The sequence below is a fragment of the Caretta caretta genome, chromosome 19, assembly GCF_965140235.1.
Source record: "Caretta caretta isolate rCarCar2 chromosome 19, rCarCar1.hap1, whole genome shotgun sequence".
Lineage (NCBI taxonomy): Eukaryota > Metazoa > Chordata > Testudines > Cheloniidae > Caretta > Caretta caretta.
Window position 1 is genome coordinate 3,794,779 of NC_134224.1, and position 19,009 is coordinate 3,813,787.

A 19,009-nucleotide genomic window follows, 5' to 3' on the forward strand; every position below is an offset into this window, starting at 1 on the left:
AGATGAGAGTTTAAATATTCAGCCTCCCTAACTTTTTAAAATAGCTCCCAGTGTACCACTCTGAGATCCCAATAAGGTCTCAGGGAAGAACAGACTTCTTTTTCTTAATGTGTTCTCCCCCCCCCCCCCCCCCCCCCCAGATTTTTTTTAAAAATGTGGGGAGAGCAAAAAATACTCTGAGAAAAGTAATTGCCTTTCAGGTCTTTGTACATAGTAAAGAACCAGAAAAGGCCACAAATCCCATTTTCCCCTACCTTTATCAAGTCACCTTTAAGAACAAAATTAGTCCTCTCTTTTCATCTCTCTGTACATATAAAATGATGGGGTCTAAATTAGCTGTTAACCCTCAAGAGAGAGATCTTGGAGTCATTGTGGATAGTTCTCTGAAAACATCCACTCAATGTGCAAGTCCAAAAATGGACAGTCAAAAAAGCAAACAGAACATTGGGAATCATTAAAAAAGGGATAGATAATAAGACAGAAAATATCATATTGCCTCTATAAATCCACAGTACGCCCACATCTTGAATTCTGCATGCAGATGTGGTTGCCTCATCTCGAAAAAGATATATTGGAATTGGAAAGGTTTAGGAAAGGGCAACAGAAATTGTTAGGGGTATGGAATGGCTGCCATATGAGGAGCGATTAATAAGACTGGGACTTTTCAGCTTGGAAGAGAGACGACTAAGGGGGGATATGATAGAGATCTATAAAATCATGACTTTTGTGGAGAAAGTAAATTAGGAAGTGTTATTTTTCCTTCTCTTAACACAAGAACTAGGGTGTCACCCAATGAAATTAATAGGCAGCAGGTTTAAAACAAACAAAAGGAAGTATTTTTTCACACAATGCACAGTCAACCTGAGGAACTCCTTGCCAGAGAATGTTGTGAAGACCAAAACTATAACAGGATTAAAAAAAGAACTAGATAAATTAATGGAGGATAGGCCCATCAATGGCTATTAGCCAGGATGTGCAGGGATGGTGTCCCTAGCCTCTGTTTGCCAGAAGCTGGGAATGGGTGACAGGGGATGAATCACTTGATGATGACCTGTTCTGTTCATTCCCTGTAGGGCATCTGGCATTGGCCACTGTCGGAAGACAGGATACTGGGCTAGATGGACCTTTGGTCTGATTCAGTATGGCCGTTCTTATGAGTCAGCTTTGTAAAGAAATGGATGAGAAATGCTGCTGATCTTTTCTTCCTGATTAAGAAATGAGAGGAAAAATCAAAGTGAAACACCCTTGTATTTAGGGTGAGAAAAGCATGAAAGTGGAATGTGTGCAGCTTGTTTTAGAAAATCTGTTAGCCTGCAAGAAGCTTTTATTTTTTTCAGCTGAGAATACTTTGAATTCTTCATATATCTGTAAAGATCTGAAATTGCAGTTCAGTAAATAGCAGTTCTTGTCTTCCCCCTTCCATACAAGAGCATCTGGGTTCTTTCCTGAAAACCTATCTGCTGAGTCCTTCTCATCCCTGTTGGACCGGGTTGAATAGAGGTCTCTGTACAGAGCAAGGGGGTCCCATTTCAGCTCCTCAGAAAAGCAGCAGAAGTTACCTCCCTCTCTTTGGAGACACTGTGTAACTGAATAATTCTAGGCTTCCCTCACAATTGTGAAGGCCCCTTAGTGTTTCTGCATTCAGCTACTAGACAGAAACCTGAAGTGGCACTGAGTGATGGGATGTTTGCAAAATACAGCTATTTTGTAGCTGGCTTTTATTCCACAAGCTCAGAAGCCGAAGTTCTCTTTATGTATGTAATTTTTTTCCTGTTCCTTTTAACAGTTATGAAGGAGCTGGTAGTTTCTGCAGGAAACAATGTCCAAGTGACCCTGCCAAAGAATGAAGTTCAGTTAAATGCATTTGTCCTTCCTGAACCACCAACGGGTAAGACTTCATTGGGAGCTCTAAATGCGCGGCGATGATGAAGTGACAAACAAGAGATAAGTGCCTTGTTAAATAGGGAAAATCTTGAAACTCTCCCATCTAAATGTAGTCCTTCTCTACAGTTCACATGGCAGTATGGTCTGGGTCAGAAATGAGGAGCTGAATGCAGTAAGTTCTGCTGAGACTTGATTTCGCTCAGCAAGAATGAGGATATTCTTCTTGCTCATGAGTGTGTGACAATCTCTGAGAGAAGACCATTGTTTTAAAGAACTGCTGAGCAAGTGAGGAAAACCTGGTTTTAGATTAATATTTTTCCCCTTCGCAGGACAACATGGTTGTTAGTTTTTGCTGAATGACACACACACATGCCTGTCACAATTTTCTCTTGTAGCCGTACAGACTTAGGCACAAGAAGGAACAAATAGCTGAGCTGAGCCTTAGGAGTAATTCAGTGAAGTGACAGGGTTTAAAAGAAAGAGAAGGCCACGTCTCATTTTCAGCTTAAGATCTGATGTACTGATCAGGAATTTTTAATCCGGGTCAGCAGTTTACCCCATGGGCAGTGAAAATATTTATTTGTCTGGAGTGAGTTTTTGTTGTCCTGGATTGCCAGACTGTAGACCTTCCTCTAGCTGACTGCTGACATATTACAGAATACTCTGGAAAACCGTTAATCCAGAGAGCATTTTGCTGTTCACTGGGGTGGAAGTTTGCACGGAAATGGAATCTTGCTTTCTTGAGAACTTTCTCCACTAAACTGAAGTCCTACATCTCTGACAACATAACTTTTACAGAACTGTACTGTGACATTGCATTACAGTGTTTGCAAACAGATGAGAGACTTGCTCCTTGAACTCAGCTGTTCTTGTTTATTTCCTCCACCTGAAATATAAACATCCTTTGTCCTAATAATAATAATAATAATAATGCTTTGCAGTTACATATTGTGCTTCAGCTGAGAGTCTGAGTTCTACCTAAAGGTGATGAAGTTTTTTTACAGGGGAATTCGCTGAGGCATAGAAAAATACAATTTGACCATCGTCTCCCAGTGAGCCCCTTGTCCTAGCCATTAGACCTTGCTGCCTCCTATAAGAGCAAGGAGCAGAAATACAGACACTGCAGGTGTGTAGTCTCCAGAGAGAGCAGGTTTGGGAGTGACTGTCACTTCAACAGTTTCTGTGAGGAGTTAGTGGGTCTTCAGTGCCAGTCGATGGGAATCTGAGCTCCTGCACTTGCCTCTTTTTTTTTTTTTTTTTAAACGCTCCTTTAATTGCGTGGACTCTGAAATTCTCCTTTCTTTAGGAACCAGCTACTCCTATGACTGGGGGCTGATTACTCACCCAAAAGACTACAGTGGAGAGATGGAAGGCAAACACTCCCAGACCCTCAAGTTATCTAAGGTGAAGCTCTGACTGCTTAGTATCCTGCTGTGTGTAATGCAGGGTGACACACTCTAGCAGAGAAGGCAGAGACCTTGCCAGCCACCAAGGACTTGCACGCTATTTCAGAATGAATAGGAAATTGCATGACAGGCAGGCTGCCGGTGTTTCAGCCAAAGACTTTTAGATAAACGTTTTATAAAGAGCTGAATGTAGTGCAGTAAAACCTGTGATAAAGAATGGACAGATTTAAGGGCCTCAATGCTGTCTACAAGCAGAATGTAAAACTCTAAAATGGCAGCTAACAATAAAATTCAAGAGAATGCCTTGATTGCTTTTCCCCTGAAGCTGGTCTGTGGTTAGATTATTTTTAAAGCTCCCTTTTACACACTCCCCCGTCTTGCCAGGATTTGGGGTGCTGCACAGTTATTAATGACACTAGCTCCCTGGCCTTTGCTTTTAAGGTGTTTTATAGCAAATTGAAAGGATCATTCTTTTCCACAGAGATGTGGGGAATCTTTAACAAGAGGGCTATTTTAAACAGTGCTTGAAAATGTAATGCTGCTTTTACTGGGAGATTCCTGTGAGAAGCATCAATTCTGCTCCAGCACTGCACTCAGAAAGACCAGAGCTCTAGCCGTAGCAGCACGCAGGGTCCCTCCCCCCCCTTAGCCCCACAGTTGCCATCCAGCTTATAGCCTCAGCATTTAACCATTTCTTCTGCGCACACACATGCAATTCCAGACTTTTGGGGGTTTAGAGAAGTGAAGGGACCCTTGGCTGAACCATATTATGGGCAAAATCCGTTTGTCCATGAAGGCTGAATGGAGGAGGATCCCCTATGTAAACTTTTTCTCACCTCTTAAATAGGCCCTGTGTTTTGGCCAGGAGACCTGAATTGAGCTCTGTAATGCCTCTTCTGTTGGTCGTCAGGTATTGCTAGAAAATCTAGCCTGGTTGAGAGCCCTATATCATCAGTAGCAATGGGAAATATCAGCCTTTTAATTTATGATGGAGTTGTTGAGACGAAAGATGCCTCAAGTTGCCTTGGAGCAGAACCCTCTGCCTTGCATATATGGACCACAACATAGTTTCCTCTGCTTTGTGCTGCTTACAATGTATCAGGATGCAAGATGATAGTCTGACCTCTTAATGGCTCCTGGCAGATTGTCACTGCCTTGAAGTTGTGTAACTTCTTCCATTTCCTTTCCAGCTCACCGTTGGTCTGTATGAATTCAAAGTAATAGTTGATGGGGGAAAAGCACATGGGGAAGGTTACGTGAATGTGACAGTTAACCCAAGTAAGTTCAGTGGCTGGATTGTGTCCCTACAAGTTTAATTTGGCAGCTGTATTATGGTATTTTGTTTGCTGGGCTTGGTTTTGGCTTAATATAGTAAGAATTCATTGGGGCGGGGGGATGTATGAGAGAGAAAGAAATTACTTTCTGAAATGAAAAACTACCTCCTGTATACATAGCTATGCTATCCTGAGTGCAAACCTATTGAAAACTAATATCATACGATGAAAGGACTGGAGCACTGCTGCAGAAATACTTAGCAAACTCGTGCTCCTGGGAAAAGCACCACTCCAACAGAGACTAGTTGCATCAGGGATAAAACCTAGGGCAGCAGGGATGGGAGATGAAGCCTGTGCTTTGAAGCTCCGTGGGTTTTTCCCCTTATAGTAATAAGTATCAGCCCCATCTGCAGCCAGTTTAAATCAAATCTCATTCTAGGCAACAGGATACTTTACAAAGATTTTGTTTGTGCAGCAGGCTTATGTTGTGTATACAATAAACTCTGTGAAATATTGTTGGCGAAGTCTTTGTTTCCAGATAAAGGACTGCTTCCAGAGGTGGAAAAGGTTGAGGGATGTTAGGTTGGGCTTCAGCAGATCAGAGTTTTGAACTCCCTGACCCGTTCTTGCAAGTACATTGAACATTCTGTGTCTCCCTTGTTTATACAAGAGAACCTTTTCTTGAGCTTCAAAGACCTTTTTCCCTTGAACTTTGTAAGAAAAAGCAGTATTCTCGCCTCCCCAAAAATTTGTAAGAGGGTAGATGTAGGCTTTTAAATATTATTGGATGTCCCCTTAGACCAGGGGTTGTCAACCTTTTTCTTTCGGAGACCCCCCCCAAAAAAACATGCTCTAAAAACTCCACGGCCCACCGATGCCACAGTAACTGGTTTTCTGCCTATAAAAGCCAGAGCTGGCGTTAAGGGGTAGCAAGCTGGGCAATTGCCCATGGCCCTATGCCACAGGGAGCACCGTGAAGCTAAGTTGCTCAGGCTTCTGCTTCAGCCCCAGGTGGCTGTCTCAGGGCCCCTGGCTCCAGCCCTATTCAGTGCGACTCCGGCTTTCTGCCCTGGGCCCCAGCAAGTCTAACATTGGTCCTGCTTGGCGGACCCCCTGAAACCTGCTTGTGGACTCCTGGTTGAGAACCACTGCCTTAGACTACGTATTTTCTCAGGTCAATTTGAGTGTAAACAGTGAACCTGTAGCTCACCTAGCAGATTTGTTAAATTGCTCCTTTTTCAGAGTAGTGGCTGAACTCATTTGAGTGATCACAGGTGCCAGCCTGTTAGAAAACACCACATTCTGAATGCCGGATGCTCTAGAGGTGACGTGACAAGACGATATCATAATCCCTATGTGAGCCCTGGCTTCATGTCATAGCCTGCTTGTTCCCTTCTTTATTTTAGAACCCACCATCTGTAGCGCACCACCTCAGGTTGATGTGTAAATAACTGGATTGTGCAGTGTCCAATCCCAAGGAAGATCAGGGCTGGGAGCTGTAATCATTGCAGGATTATCACAGACCTGTTGTTGTTATCAGCAGTCTAGGGGAGTGACCATGCCTCGCAACTGTACTTTGGACCTCTCTTCTCTTGGTCTTTCTGAGGCTGGATCATCGAGGCAATTCTATCAGCAAACTGAGTGGGCATAGGGTTGCAAAGAGTGGAAGGAATGTGTTGCATGTCTTACTTTAGCAGCCCCTAGTGGACAATCTGAACAGTTTTGCAGAGTTCCTTGTCTTACGTTTGTACCATTGATCTGCCTGTAAACAACATTGTCACAGCGCTGTTGTTGTTGCAGAGCCTCGTGTGAATCAGCCTCCTGTGGCTATTGTGTCACCACAATCCCAAGAGATTTCACTGCCGACCACCTCTACTGTCATTGATGGCAGCCGTGAGTACCCTAATCACATGTAATCCAGCAAGGCTTACTGAGGCTGGCTGTCCGCTCTGGCAATGAGCAGACTCTGTGTCACATTAAGATGGAATAGATGTGTCCCTTTGTGCCACATTTCTGTGGAAAGAACCAGTTCGTAACCTGGGGACTTGGTTAACTCATCCTAATTATTTTTTAGGCTTTCCCTATAATTCCTGTTAGCTTGAGGCAAGGACAGCACAGCTACTGGTCGTTATTGCCAATTTCTCTCTCCATTCTGCACGCATCGGCTTAAATACAAGGTCCCCCTCCTGGGGGCACTTGCCCCGGGGAGTCCACTGAAACAGGACGACGCAGAAGAGTTACAGCCCAACTATATTTCCTGGTTTCAACTGAAGTACAAAGAATCAAATGAGTCTATTCAAAATTGGTGGTCTTGTGTGTTAAGCTGCAAGCATATCAATTAACCAGCATAAGCGCTATTGATTTTGTTGTTGTTGAAGCTCTGCCAAGCTTTCCTTTTAAACTTGTTCAGTTTTGTCTCGTTGCCTGCCAAAAACCAGTATCTTTTTCCTGGGAAAAGTGGGATGTGTGTGTCTACAAAAACAGTGTATGGCATTTGCAATTTGACCAAACCAGTATAATAGAGAAAGATCTACAACTAGAGACTGGGACAAAAAACTCCACTCTCCAAACTTGTGTGTAAAGAACAAATTAAAGCTCTTTATTTGAAATGTGCCCTCATAAAGCCAGATTCCTAACTCATGTTTTTTTAATTGAATTAGAAAGCACTGATGATGATAAAATTGTCAGTTTCCATTGGGAAGAATTGAAGGGGCCACTACGGGAAGAAAAGGTATCGACTGACACTGCCATATTGAAACTGACCAACTTGGTACCTGGGAATTACACATTCAGGTAAGTTTTGCATATAGCAGTTCATTAGTCCAGGTTCCATATGAATCTCTTTAGTTTTATACCTGATTACATCAGTCTGGGTTGCAAAAGATAGCAGAACAAATCCAGGAACTTTCTGGTCAGTTGCAAATAGAGGTTTATACTATATTTCACTTGAGTAAAGATTAAAAAATAGCTGGCTGACTTTTTTCTTTTTTTTTTTTAACTTGTAGAATTCATATAAGACCATGGCAGGAAAAGGAGAATTTAGTATAACAGAGCTACTAAAATGTCTTAAAATACAAAAATAGATTATTCTACATTCAGGAGGAAATTGATTAGTTAAATACAGTATTCTCTCTAAATGTAATGTGTTCACTAGTGAAAAATTGTTTTTAGACTTACGTATTTATACAAATCTCTGGATAGTTATGTAGCAGTTGACTTTATTTTGACATTTGCTTGGAAAAAGGAGGGTATATTTATTTCCTTTGATCTATAATTTGCTGTGGCATCAGTGCTAAACACAGCAGTGGATCTAATTAATAAAATGACACCTGATATAACTCATACACACATGAACAGAACAATACCTTTTATATACGGTGGCGTAATGTGTGTTACCTGGTACACACTGGGGTTGAAGGTTTAGTAGAAGACTGTTCCACTTTGTGCCTTTTTTCTGCTTAAGAAGGAATGCTGTCACCACAGGATTAATGGTGGGGTGTAATGATAAATACCTGAAATGAACATATGCTTTTAAAACTGGCAGGAGCTCTGGATTTTCAGTACAATGGGTGTGACTTTAACAGCGTGTTGGAAAAACCTTGTTTCGTGGGGATTTCTTTGCGTTTGTAACTAGCTGATAGATATTAGGAGGGGGGTGGATTTGGTGTGGAATGCCTTGCTCTGCCCTTATAATTACACGTTTCTGTGATACTCATTTTGCAAGTGCACAGTTGACTTAAACTGTGTTTGCTCCCTCTCCCCCTCAAAGGCAAACACTTCAATCCCATACCAAGCTAGTTCTAGATTTCTAACCCCTCAGTTAAATCCAGACTGTTTCATCCCTTTGCATTTGAGCTCTTCGCTCATAGCCCTAACCTTTCTGTTTTTCCTTTTTGGTCTGTAGCCTAACAGTAGAGGATTCAGATGGTGCCAGCAACTCTACCACTGCCAGCTTGACTGTGAATAAAGAAGTGGATTATCCTCCAGTGGCAAACGCAGGCCCAAACCAAGTGATCACGCTTCCCCAAAATTCTATCACCTTGTACGGGAACCAGAGCACTGATGATCATAGCATTGTCAGCTACGAATGGTTACTCAGCCCCAATAGCAAAGGAAAGGTGATGGAGATGCAGGTAAGTAGAGGTTTCCCACTAATACCCTACATGATGCTTATCCATTGTGCTGTGATGTTTGCTACTAGTCATTTAAAGGTCCAGTTTGTATGCAGAAATATCTCTCATAATCTGGGCAAGCCTATGTGTTGATTAAATATTAATATATGTCTAAACCTAAATACATTTTAAGATCACGTCAGGTTCGGTGGTTGAACTAACAGCCAAGTTTAATCAAGTCTTCTCCCTTTCCGCTCGGTATGTCACTCCACTATCCCATCATGCTCTGAGGTGTTGAGGTTATGTTCACTTGCAAGTTGGGTTGTAAGCTCCTTGGACACTACATATCCGTTTGATGCCATGCATACCTGTGGCTCCATATATGTGATTAATGATAATAAGCAGCCAGTTTCTACCGAGGATAGTTAATACTGGTTCTGGACCTTCATATCTCTGATCCCTTCAGTGAAAGGAGCCATTGTAATGCATTAGCTTGTTTTCTCAAAGGGCGTGAGGACACCAATATTACAGCTCTCTGCAATGCAAGAAGGTGATTACACCTACCAGCTAACGGTGACTGATTCTGCAGGCCACCAGTCCACCGCTGAGGTCACTGTGATAGTCCAGCCTGGTAAGTTCCCCTTATTACTAAGCAGTGCTGTTGCAAGGCATGGCAGGCAAGATTGCTGTTGCTAACTCTCACTTCTCCCAACATACTTCTGATTTGACTATCACTTCACCACCGCTCTGTGCTGCACTTTCTCGCAGTGTAAGATGGGATTAATACTATCTATCCAGCTATCTTGTCTGAGGCTTCTATTCAATTGGGTATTTATGGGGAAACAATCCTAAACTTTGCCTCACAGAACAAGCAGCATGTTTAATTCCATCTCCTCTTCTTTTGTTGTCCCCAAATTCTTTTCCAGAGAATAATAAGCCCCCCAAAGCAGATGCTGGCCCAGATAAAGAACTGACCCTCCCTGTGGACAGCACCACGCTAGATGGCAGCAAGAGCTCAGACGACCAGAAAATAGTCTCCTTCCTCTGGGAAAAAACACGGTATGTATCACATCCCAGATCCTTCTGTTGGGAGTATCTGTGACTTTAAACTTTAGTTTTAAAAAAATACCAGGGTCAAAATCTTGGTCCCATTGAATTCAATGGGAGTTTTGCCAATAACTACAGTGGAACCAGGATTTGGCTATTAATTGGAGGAGAGCCCCAATATAGGCCTTGCTGGAGCCCTAAGCATAAGTAACATATGAACCAAAGGGCTCCAGCAAGGCCTGTGCCCAGTTTTGTTTAAACGCTGGAAATATCCTGGCCTTAGCATTAAACTCTTTAAGCCCAATTCCATTCTAAGCTCATTTATACTACGGTTCTGGTAGTGTAAAGGGACCTCACCCACTTTAAAAAGCCCCTTTACACCAACAGTGTAAATGAGAATCTGGGATAACAGAAGCTCCTTTTTGTTTTAAATGGGGTCCTCTTGCAACACAAGCGTGAGCAGAGATAGCACTTCTTCTCCTGCAGCCCTGTTAATTTTGATCATTGTGTCAGGCTTCCCCTAAGAGGCTCTGATTATTTTTTGGAATTTAGGGCAAAGCCTATGGACAACTTTTAAATGTAACTTTTGGTTTTGTGTTAGCCCAACAGCGCAAGCTATGTGCGAAGTTTCTACTGTAAAAAGAGCTGTAATTGCTATAGTATTTTCACTGTTGTTTGCTCATTGTGCAATTACCACGAAGCTGTTTTTTCTAGCAGTCATCTGCATTCGGTAAATACTAATAAAGCACTTTTGCCCTGGGGAGTGTTTGGCACAACATTTAATTTGCACTAGACCCCCAGAGACTGTTCAGAATATACTGTATGTAGGATTTACCCATTTTAGTGTCTTATTGCCTGAGGTTGGAAGAAATAAATTTTCTTTATATGCTCAGGTATCTTGTCTCCTGCTGAGGAGCAGGGATATTACCTGGTAACTACACTTACCGTTGTTAGTGTAACTCCCCTGTTCATCAGTGTGAGATCCGATCCCAGGTCCACAGGCACACACTAATGCTCTTTTGTTTTGGCTAGGGGCCCGGATGGTGTAAAACTGGAGAATGTCAACAGCAGCATTGCTACTGTAACTGGGCTTCAGGTTGGAACGTACGAATTCACACTGACTGTCAAAGATGAAAGGAGCTTGCAAAGCGAAAGCTCAGTTAATGTCATCGTCAAAGAAGGTGTGTCCAGTTGTGCTGATGTTACAGTTAACGTCTGAGAAGAAAGACCTGTGCAATCACTGAGAGCAATCAGTGAAGGCCACTGCCCAGTGTGCAGCTGTTCTTCAAAAAAAAAAAAAAAAAAAAGGATGGGCGGGGCGCGCAAACAAAATGCCTAAGCAACGGGATGGAGAATAATACGGGAACTGTTCTAATGTCATTATACAAAGCAGTGGTTTGCCCTCACCTGGCATACTGTAGGTTATGACATACATGGTTACCCCATGTCAAAAAGGATATTTGGCGTTTGGGGATTCAGAGAAGGGCAAGAACTTTTTTTGTTCTGTTTGTACAGCACCTAGCACACTGGGGTCCTGGTCCATCTTAGGCACTATGATGATACAAATAAATAAATATAGTAAGAAGAAGAAAAGGCTAGGGGCCTTGAAAATCTCTCATTTGAAGAGAGATTGAAACCATGGGAGTGTTCAGTTTAGAGAGGACTATAAGGGGACATGATACAAGCCTACAAAATAATGAATGGCCTAGAGAAAGGGAGATCAGGAGCTTTTGTTCTCCCTGTCTCCTAATACAAGAATGAAGGGACTTGAACTGAAATGAAAAGGACTCGAATTGAAGCCTGATAAAATGTTGTTTTCACACAAGGCATAATGAGACTGGAATTCGTTGTCATGGGATGTCATTGAGGCCAAAAACTTAGTAAGAGTCAAAGAGGGATTTATACAGATAGCAAGAATATCCCGTTATAATAGTTAATGCTATAATGAAAGGTTTGGAAGGGTAATGAAGTCTCATGCTTGGTCTTAAGCCAGTCTGTACTTGTTAGGATGAGACCTTTGTGGGGCAGATTGTCACCTGCCTACTGGGGGGTTTCCAGCACCTTCCTCATAAGCACCTCGTGCTGGCACCAGTCAGAGACAGGATACTGTGCTAAGTGGACCATGGGTCTGATCCAGTTTGGTAATTCCTGTTCTTGTAAATCAATATCAGTTTCTCTTGCTACTATTTAACGGAATTCACTTCCGCAAGACATACACTGGACCCTCGCTAGAACGCGGGATTTGGGATCCATGCACGGTACTGTGTTAACGGGGGGGACCATGTTAAAATGAATTGCAATTAAAGTAATTAAATTTGGGATCCATGACTGCAACCGCGTTATATGCGAATTCGCGCTATATAAATGCGCATTCTAGCGAGGGTCCGTTGTTGCATCTGGTTCAGAATTTGGCCAGGACCTTGCAGTTACCACTTATTCTTACAAAAATTGCCATGGGATCTTTAATATGAGCATACTCAGGAACTCCTGTGTGTCATCTGAGCAGCACAGTGCTCCCTCCCAGCACCATACTGGGGTACAGGTTCAGATGTGACTGAAGGAAGAACAAACTGCACTGAATCCTGCAGTATCTGGGTTAACCCCCATTTAAGCCTGGGTCCAACCAGACCCTGCAAGTTATGGATGCCTAGACTACAGCACAGCCCCCAGTGCTATACTTAAGCTCTTACAAATTCTTGTAACAGTTTTTCATCTACTTGTTTAGAGATGAACAAGCCACCAGTTGCAAAGATTGCTGGGAATGTTGTCATCACCCTGCCTACAAACACAGCAGCCCTGGATGGATCCAAATCCTGGGATGATAAGGGAATTGTCAGCTACCTGTGGACCCGGGACGAGGGGAGTCCTGCGGCTGGGGTGAGTCCTGCAAACATGGTCTCTGTAATGGGAATATGCAGCATTGCACGAGTATGAAAGATGTAGTGAGGTTTAGCTAGACTTTTTGGCAAATAGCTCCTGGGAGAGTACGACATTGGTTCCTGCACACTGATTGCTGTGTGGAGTGATGCAGCTCAGTATGTTGTATAGGGGTCAAATCTGCAGGGCCTTGTTTATTTCTTAATATTAGTTTTGTTTAAATTCCCAGGAGGTGTTAAATAATTCAGACCATCACCCTGTGCTTTTCCTCTCCAACCTGGTGGAAGGGACATACACGTTCCATCTGAAAGTGACAGATGCCAAAGGAGAGAGTGATGCAGATAGGACCACTGTGGAAGTCAAAGCTGGTGAGTCCTCTTGCTCTTTGCACCTTGGAGATTTTTTCTAAACTGGAGTATCCTGCCATGAATGCACCTTTCCTGGCAATGGCAAAAGCTGGTTGCAATACCCAGGATCTTAGTAAGAGTGAAGGATTCTCTTTGTAGATTGTGTTTAGGGACTTTGTACCCTGATGCATGCTCTCATATGACAGAATCGACTGCAGGAAAGTTGTGTGTCTGTATCTGGAATGCTCCAAAATCCATCAAGAGCAGGAAAAGTCAGAACATGAAATTAGAGGGAGCTGATTAAATGATGTGGAACATTATACCTGATGAACATTAGACTCTAGACAAGCTATTTCAGCTTAGTCTCTAGTCTGTCAATCTGTAAAATAAGTGTAATTTTCGGGAAGTAGATAATTGCTACTGCCATATACCCAGTTGAATGACCTGTGTTGTCTTTTTTAAAAATAAACTCCTATAGCCAGCTTTTTTTTTTCTTATCTATCCAACCATCCATCTATCCTGCGTTGAGGAGTTGTATTCAATTGCGTTCTGTAATGTAGTGGACATCTGAGGGAAAATTAACTGGTCTTCTATGCTCATCCTTCTGAATATGGGATTTTCTGATGTTTTAGTACATGAGCTCTTGACTCAGCTAGGGAAAGTACAGGTGTCATAAATTGTTGGGGGGGGAACCATTATGTTTTCCTATAGTCTTTAAAGGTGTTGGTCCATTCTCCATGTGGAGAGCCCCACTGCAGAGCCTTACTGCTTGCCATTATGTATAGAGATCATGTCATCTCTATTATCCTCTCGCTATTAGATGCTGCACTTTGTGTCCCAAATAAAAGTATTTGAGGAAGCTACTAAAAATTAAGATTTTTCACCCACACTGTCATTTGGAAGCCCTTAAGGATCTGCATGATCTTGTTCTGTGTTCTCCCTAGATCCAAGGAAAAACAATCTTGTGGAGATGATACTGGATGTTAATGTCAGCCAGCTGACGGAAAGGCAGAAGGGTATGTTAATCCGTCAGATAGGCGTTCTGCTGGGGGTCCTGGACTCGGACATTACCGTACAAAAGATCCAGCCGTACACAGAGCAGAGGTAGGAGCAATGGAGCGGGCTGCACGAGGGGGTACTAAAGCAAGATTCACACTCCAGTGGGAATCAGAATGGATGATGATGGCATGCTGAAATGCTGCTCAAAGTGTATGTTCTTGGTTGACTAAAATTTGTGAATGTGAGTGGTCGGATAAGTATCAGTGTTCGTGCAGCTCTGGAGATTACCAGTTACTTTCCAAAAGCCAATTCCTGCTTGCTGCTGTGTTTGGTCCTTCATTCTACAGATTGATGGGGGAGTCTGTTACAAGGTGCAGATTGGAAAGTAACTTGATGTGTTTGAAGGTTAGGAAGAATTTCTAAGATACATTCTAAAGAGATGCTTTGGTCAAACACAAGCTGTTGGGCTCAATACATCGCTAACTGGGTCAATTCTCTGAAGCTTATTGGCAGCTTGTGTAACCTGACTAACCTGCCTTGGCCTTAAAATACCAGCTTGACTTCAGCACTCCATCCTTGGAGCATAGAGATGATGCTTCTGTGCACTAAGACACGGGGAAGGTGATTGTTTTAGAGAGGGCTACAATGAATATTTTATACTGTTATCAAAGCCAGAACTACCAAATAATTCCTAATAACAGTATTCCAGTGTCATTACTAGAAGTATGTGTAAAGATGACCGAATAAAAAGGGGTGTGGTAACAGAAGTAGGTTATTTCAACAAGTTTTCAAACTAACCTGGATGTGTGTGACATGACTCCTCTTTTTTTAAATTAGAGGGAGAAGGTAGGTGAGGTAATATCTTTATTGGACAAACTTCCTTTGGTGAGAGACACAAGCTTTCACTCTTAAATTAGTGATTCAAAGAACATGAGACAGTGCATTAAGCTGAGCACCAGTAGAATCTAAACTATAGATCCACCTGGTTACACTTCGCGGTTTACAAAGCTTTGTCATGGTCAGTGTTCTGTACAAATGTTTAATCTTTACAAACACCTCTCAAGGCTCAGAGGAGACTAAGACAGAGTTAAACACTCAAGGTCACACCACAAGTCAGATATAGGATTAGACTTTGCACTTTTTTGACTTCCAGCCTTCTGTTAATTCCTGCACACCCACGCTTACCTGTGGCAACTGTAAAAGCAGAGCAATTCATTGTCCCTGGCAAACTTAAACAAATATTAAATGAGCCGAGAAATGGATAAGCTAATGCTTTTAGTTCTAACAGTATTTTTTCCATCTCTGCCTTGAACCTGGTTGCCACCATTCTTCCTCTGAGCCGGGGAGTAAGGAGTTTCTTCTAATCAATTTATATTTGGCTGTTACAAGTAAATCATTAATTAAGTAAACGGACAGTGTGCAAAGTACTCTAAAAAGGTGCAGTTCTTTAATACCAGATGACTCAGAACATGGCTTTGTGAGGTCCTGTGTTTGCCTCCATGGCTATCGACCATATTCAGTTTGAGGTAAAATGAGAGTTTCCCCAGAGCAAGATATGCATGATCTTGCTTTGTGTTCTGTGACACAAAGGAATGTCTGTTTACTCTCTCTTTCTGGAATGTAGTGATGACCAGTTGACATGTAATTCTGGCCAGATTCTCTTGGTAACATTTTCTCATGTCTGATTTGCAGCACAAAGATGGTGTTCTTTGTGCAGAACCAACCGCCCCATCAGATCTTCAAAGGGCACCATGTAGCGTGGACACTCAAAAGTGAACTCCGGAAACAGCAGTCGGACTTCCTCATCTTCCGAGCACTAGAAATTAATACAGTCAGTAAGTAGGAATAATGGTGGAAGGAGCTAACTTCTGTTCCTCTCCCTCTTCGGATGCTTGCGGGACCAGGGGGCCTGCACAGGCTGTTAGCCCCTCTATCACCCCTCCCCCAAGAAAATATCCTAGGTCTAGCACCAATAGGAAATCAAAGTGTAACCCACTGGGCAGTGAATGTTATGTCCAACCTCCATTCCCCCCCTCACACACCCCCCCACGTGTCTGCTCCACAGAGCCTATTACAGTTCTCAGCTTGAGAGCCTGGCTTTTTAGCTGAAGTTTGTAGGCACTGGTGCTTTTAGATCTGGAGCTGCCAGGTTCAATCCCCAGTGTTGATCAAGAGGGTGATCATCACAAATGCATCCCCATTCCTACTACAGATAAGCTATGCTAGGAACCTGCCCCTTCCCTTTTGTCCTGTTTATGGGAGAGCACTGCCCACCACAGGTCAGCTTTGCTGTCTGCTTAACGTGCTTGAAAAAGACGCACTAGGCATCCATCTCCGCTAAAGCCACCTAGGGAGAAGGTTAATTATCCTTAACTTTCTCAGTGGGTCTGGAGCAGCTCAGACACAGCTGATCTGTTTGCAGCTCTAGCTCTCTGATCTAGAGAGAAATTTAGCTCCGTTTTCTTAAGAAACGAAAACCAAGAAATGAGAAATCAGGTTGGTTTCACAGGCCGTCGAGAAAAGGAAAAAGATACTTATTGGGTGAGTGGATTCAAGTTTGATCCCTGTGGGATTGGGCAGCTCAGGAACTTTATTATATTTGCTGTTTTTTTTCTTTCGTACTGTACCAGTTCTAAATCATGTGGTATCTGTTGCTTAAGTCTCAGCTTAACCTCACTCTCAGCCATTCCTGTCCACAGCATGCCAGTTGAATTGCTCTGAGCATGGGCGCTGTGACTCCTTCACCAAGCGCTGCATCTGCGACCCGTTCTGGATGGAGAACTTCATCAAAGTGCAGATGGGGGAGGGCGAGAGTAACTGCGGTAAGTGCAATCTGGGGTGCGGGGGAGAGTGATTTCCCTTCTTGAAGAGGGCTGCGTGGAAGGAGCTGAGTGCTGCCTAGTTGAACAGATGGTGCATGAAGCTCATTGCCATGCTGAAGAGCCGTTGTCTGCCAAAGTTAATTCAGCTGGGTTTTTCCTAACATCCAGTTACCCGGATTTGGGGCCCAATGTGGTTAATGGCAAAACTCTCATTGATTTTAATGGGAGCAGGAGCAGTGTCCCTATCCTGGTCAGTGAATATTTGGTAGGGAAACTGATCTCCAGAGCCCTCAGATGATAAACTCTGATAAAAAAAGAGTTGAGTCCCTTTTCAGCATACGGCTAGCACCCCGGTCCTTTCCCTGGCTCACACAGCAAAGTGGACTCGCTGCCCATGCTTCTGCTTCCATTAAAGAAAGTCTAATGCTAACCTTTTGTGCGATTATGCTACAAAGAAGCGGAATTCACTGTTAAACCAGACTGTTGCTCCCCTGTCATGGAGGACTAACTTTTTAATAAGTTAAAACATAGTGTGAAAAGTGTCTTGCAAGTGGCATGGACAACAGAGACCCGAGCAAAGAGAGGGCCTCGAAAATCAGGTCTGAAATGTGTAGGCTCCCTAGAGAAGTTAGTGGTGGAGTTGGCAATAGAATGCTGGTCTCTTGAATGCTATTAAGTGATTGTTATGATTGACCTTCTACAGGAGGGTCACCTAAAGTCCTAGCCACGAACTGTGTGAGATGCTAAATTGTGTATCTCTTGGGGTTTTTTTGGTCACAGAATGGAGCGTGCTGTATGTGATCATTGCGTCCTTTGTCATTGTGGTTGCCTTTGGAATCTTATCCTGGACTGTGGTCTGCTGTTGTAAGAGGTAATGACCTGAGCCTTTAAATCCTCATCTCTAATGCTTCAATACGTGTAGCTGCCTCTTGAGACAGGTCATCCAAACAATAGTCTAAGCAGGTCATCTTACATAGGCCTGTGTTATTCCCATATCTAAAAGTGTGTCATTCGTTGCCAATTCAGAAAGAATGGGGTGTGAACAATGGTGTAATGAGGAGAGAGTAGGGCAGAGGGGTACAGGTGAAACACAAAGGGCCTAGAACTCCAGGTTCAATTTGGATGCAAGATGTTGATTAGCATAAAATTGTGCGACCAAAGTAATGTTTTTAATATAGTGTCCTCTCCTATGGATAAAACTGGAAACGAGTTACGCAGCTCTTACGCTTAGATCTTTTCCTGTCAGGGTTTGTCTAAATATGAACTTCAGCCTAACTTTTTCCCTTCTCCCCTCCCCCTCCAGGCGGAAAGGAAAACCCAAAAGGAAGAGCAAATACAAGATTTTGGATGCCACGGATCAAGAGAGTCTGGAGTTAAAACCAAACCTCAAAGCAGGTAAAACATGACAGAAGAGCTTAACGGTTGCAGAATGCTGACACAGAAAATCCCTCTCCTGCCGATGTAAAATCACAGTGTGAAACTAGCATGGTATTGAGTGATGATGACGATGCTAAGAAGGTCTGGGCTCTTGCTTCAGATCTAAAGACTGGTCACTTAGTCAAAGCATCGAAACCTCTTTGGTCTAGAAGAGAGGTTGGAAACTGCCTAAGAACTAGTCTCTGTCCTGGTATTTCCAGGTTCTGTCCCATTACAAAAAATACATGAACAGCCACTCCTTGTATTGTGGTACTTCCAGTTCTGAACCCAGCTGGATCCAAGCAGTGAGAGAGATGCGCAAAAATATAACCAAAAGCTATTTCTGTAAAGTTTGGGGCTCAATTCTTGGGCCTTATTTGAATGTTTACTCATCTCTAGCAGGATAAAAACTCATTGCCCTCATTAAATGTCTTGGCTGGATCCCAGAGCTGAGACCCTGACATATCCGTGTTGCAGCTGAGAAATGGAGCGGCATAGTGGGTTTGGACTGGCCAATGAACAGCAAGAAGTAGAGTTTGACTTCTCAAAAGGCACTGGGGACCATGCTCCTGCACGGCCTGGTCTGTTCTTCTGTCAACATGCTCTGTGATTTTCTCTCTTCCCCCCAAATCCTCCAACCTAAAATGTCCATATAAAAATATCCCAAGAGTCTATGTCAAAGTTAATTATTCTCTCTTGTCACTGCCCTGTCACTTGTCACAGGACAACTAGGCAATGGGGCTTTGTGCTGAGAAGTTCTCATAACTGTAGTGTGAGTATGACCTGGAGTGGGTGTGGGGGCAGGAACCTAAGCAAAGATTTCTG

General features: G+C 43.0%; 1 protein-coding gene across 2 annotated transcripts in view; it reads left to right on the forward strand.

Annotated features, from left to right (window-relative positions):
- The window catches only part of KIAA0319L (KIAA0319 like), a 50,572-nt gene that overhangs the window by 28,156 nt on the left and 3,407 nt on the right, over positions 1-19,009 (forward strand). For both annotated transcript variants that reach the window (XM_048825467.2, XM_048825470.2), the window contains 16 exons: positions 1,787-1,888; positions 3,191-3,288; positions 4,481-4,568; positions 6,365-6,457; positions 7,225-7,357; positions 8,469-8,697; positions 9,184-9,307; positions 9,603-9,735; positions 10,756-10,904; positions 12,449-12,600; positions 12,830-12,968; positions 13,892-14,051; positions 15,639-15,781; positions 16,646-16,768; positions 17,549-17,639; positions 18,072-18,163. In XM_048825467.2, coding sequence (XP_048681424.1) covers positions 1,787-1,888; positions 3,191-3,288; positions 4,481-4,568; positions 6,365-6,457; positions 7,225-7,357; positions 8,469-8,697; positions 9,184-9,307; positions 9,603-9,735; positions 10,756-10,904; positions 12,449-12,600; positions 12,830-12,968; positions 13,892-14,051; positions 15,639-15,781; positions 16,646-16,768; positions 17,549-17,639; positions 18,072-18,163 — 2,049 coding nt within the window. The remainder of the gene's footprint in view (positions 1-1,786; positions 1,889-3,190; positions 3,289-4,480; positions 4,569-6,364; positions 6,458-7,224; positions 7,358-8,468; positions 8,698-9,183; positions 9,308-9,602; positions 9,736-10,755; positions 10,905-12,448; positions 12,601-12,829; positions 12,969-13,891; positions 14,052-15,638; positions 15,782-16,645; positions 16,769-17,548; positions 17,640-18,071; positions 18,164-19,009) is intronic.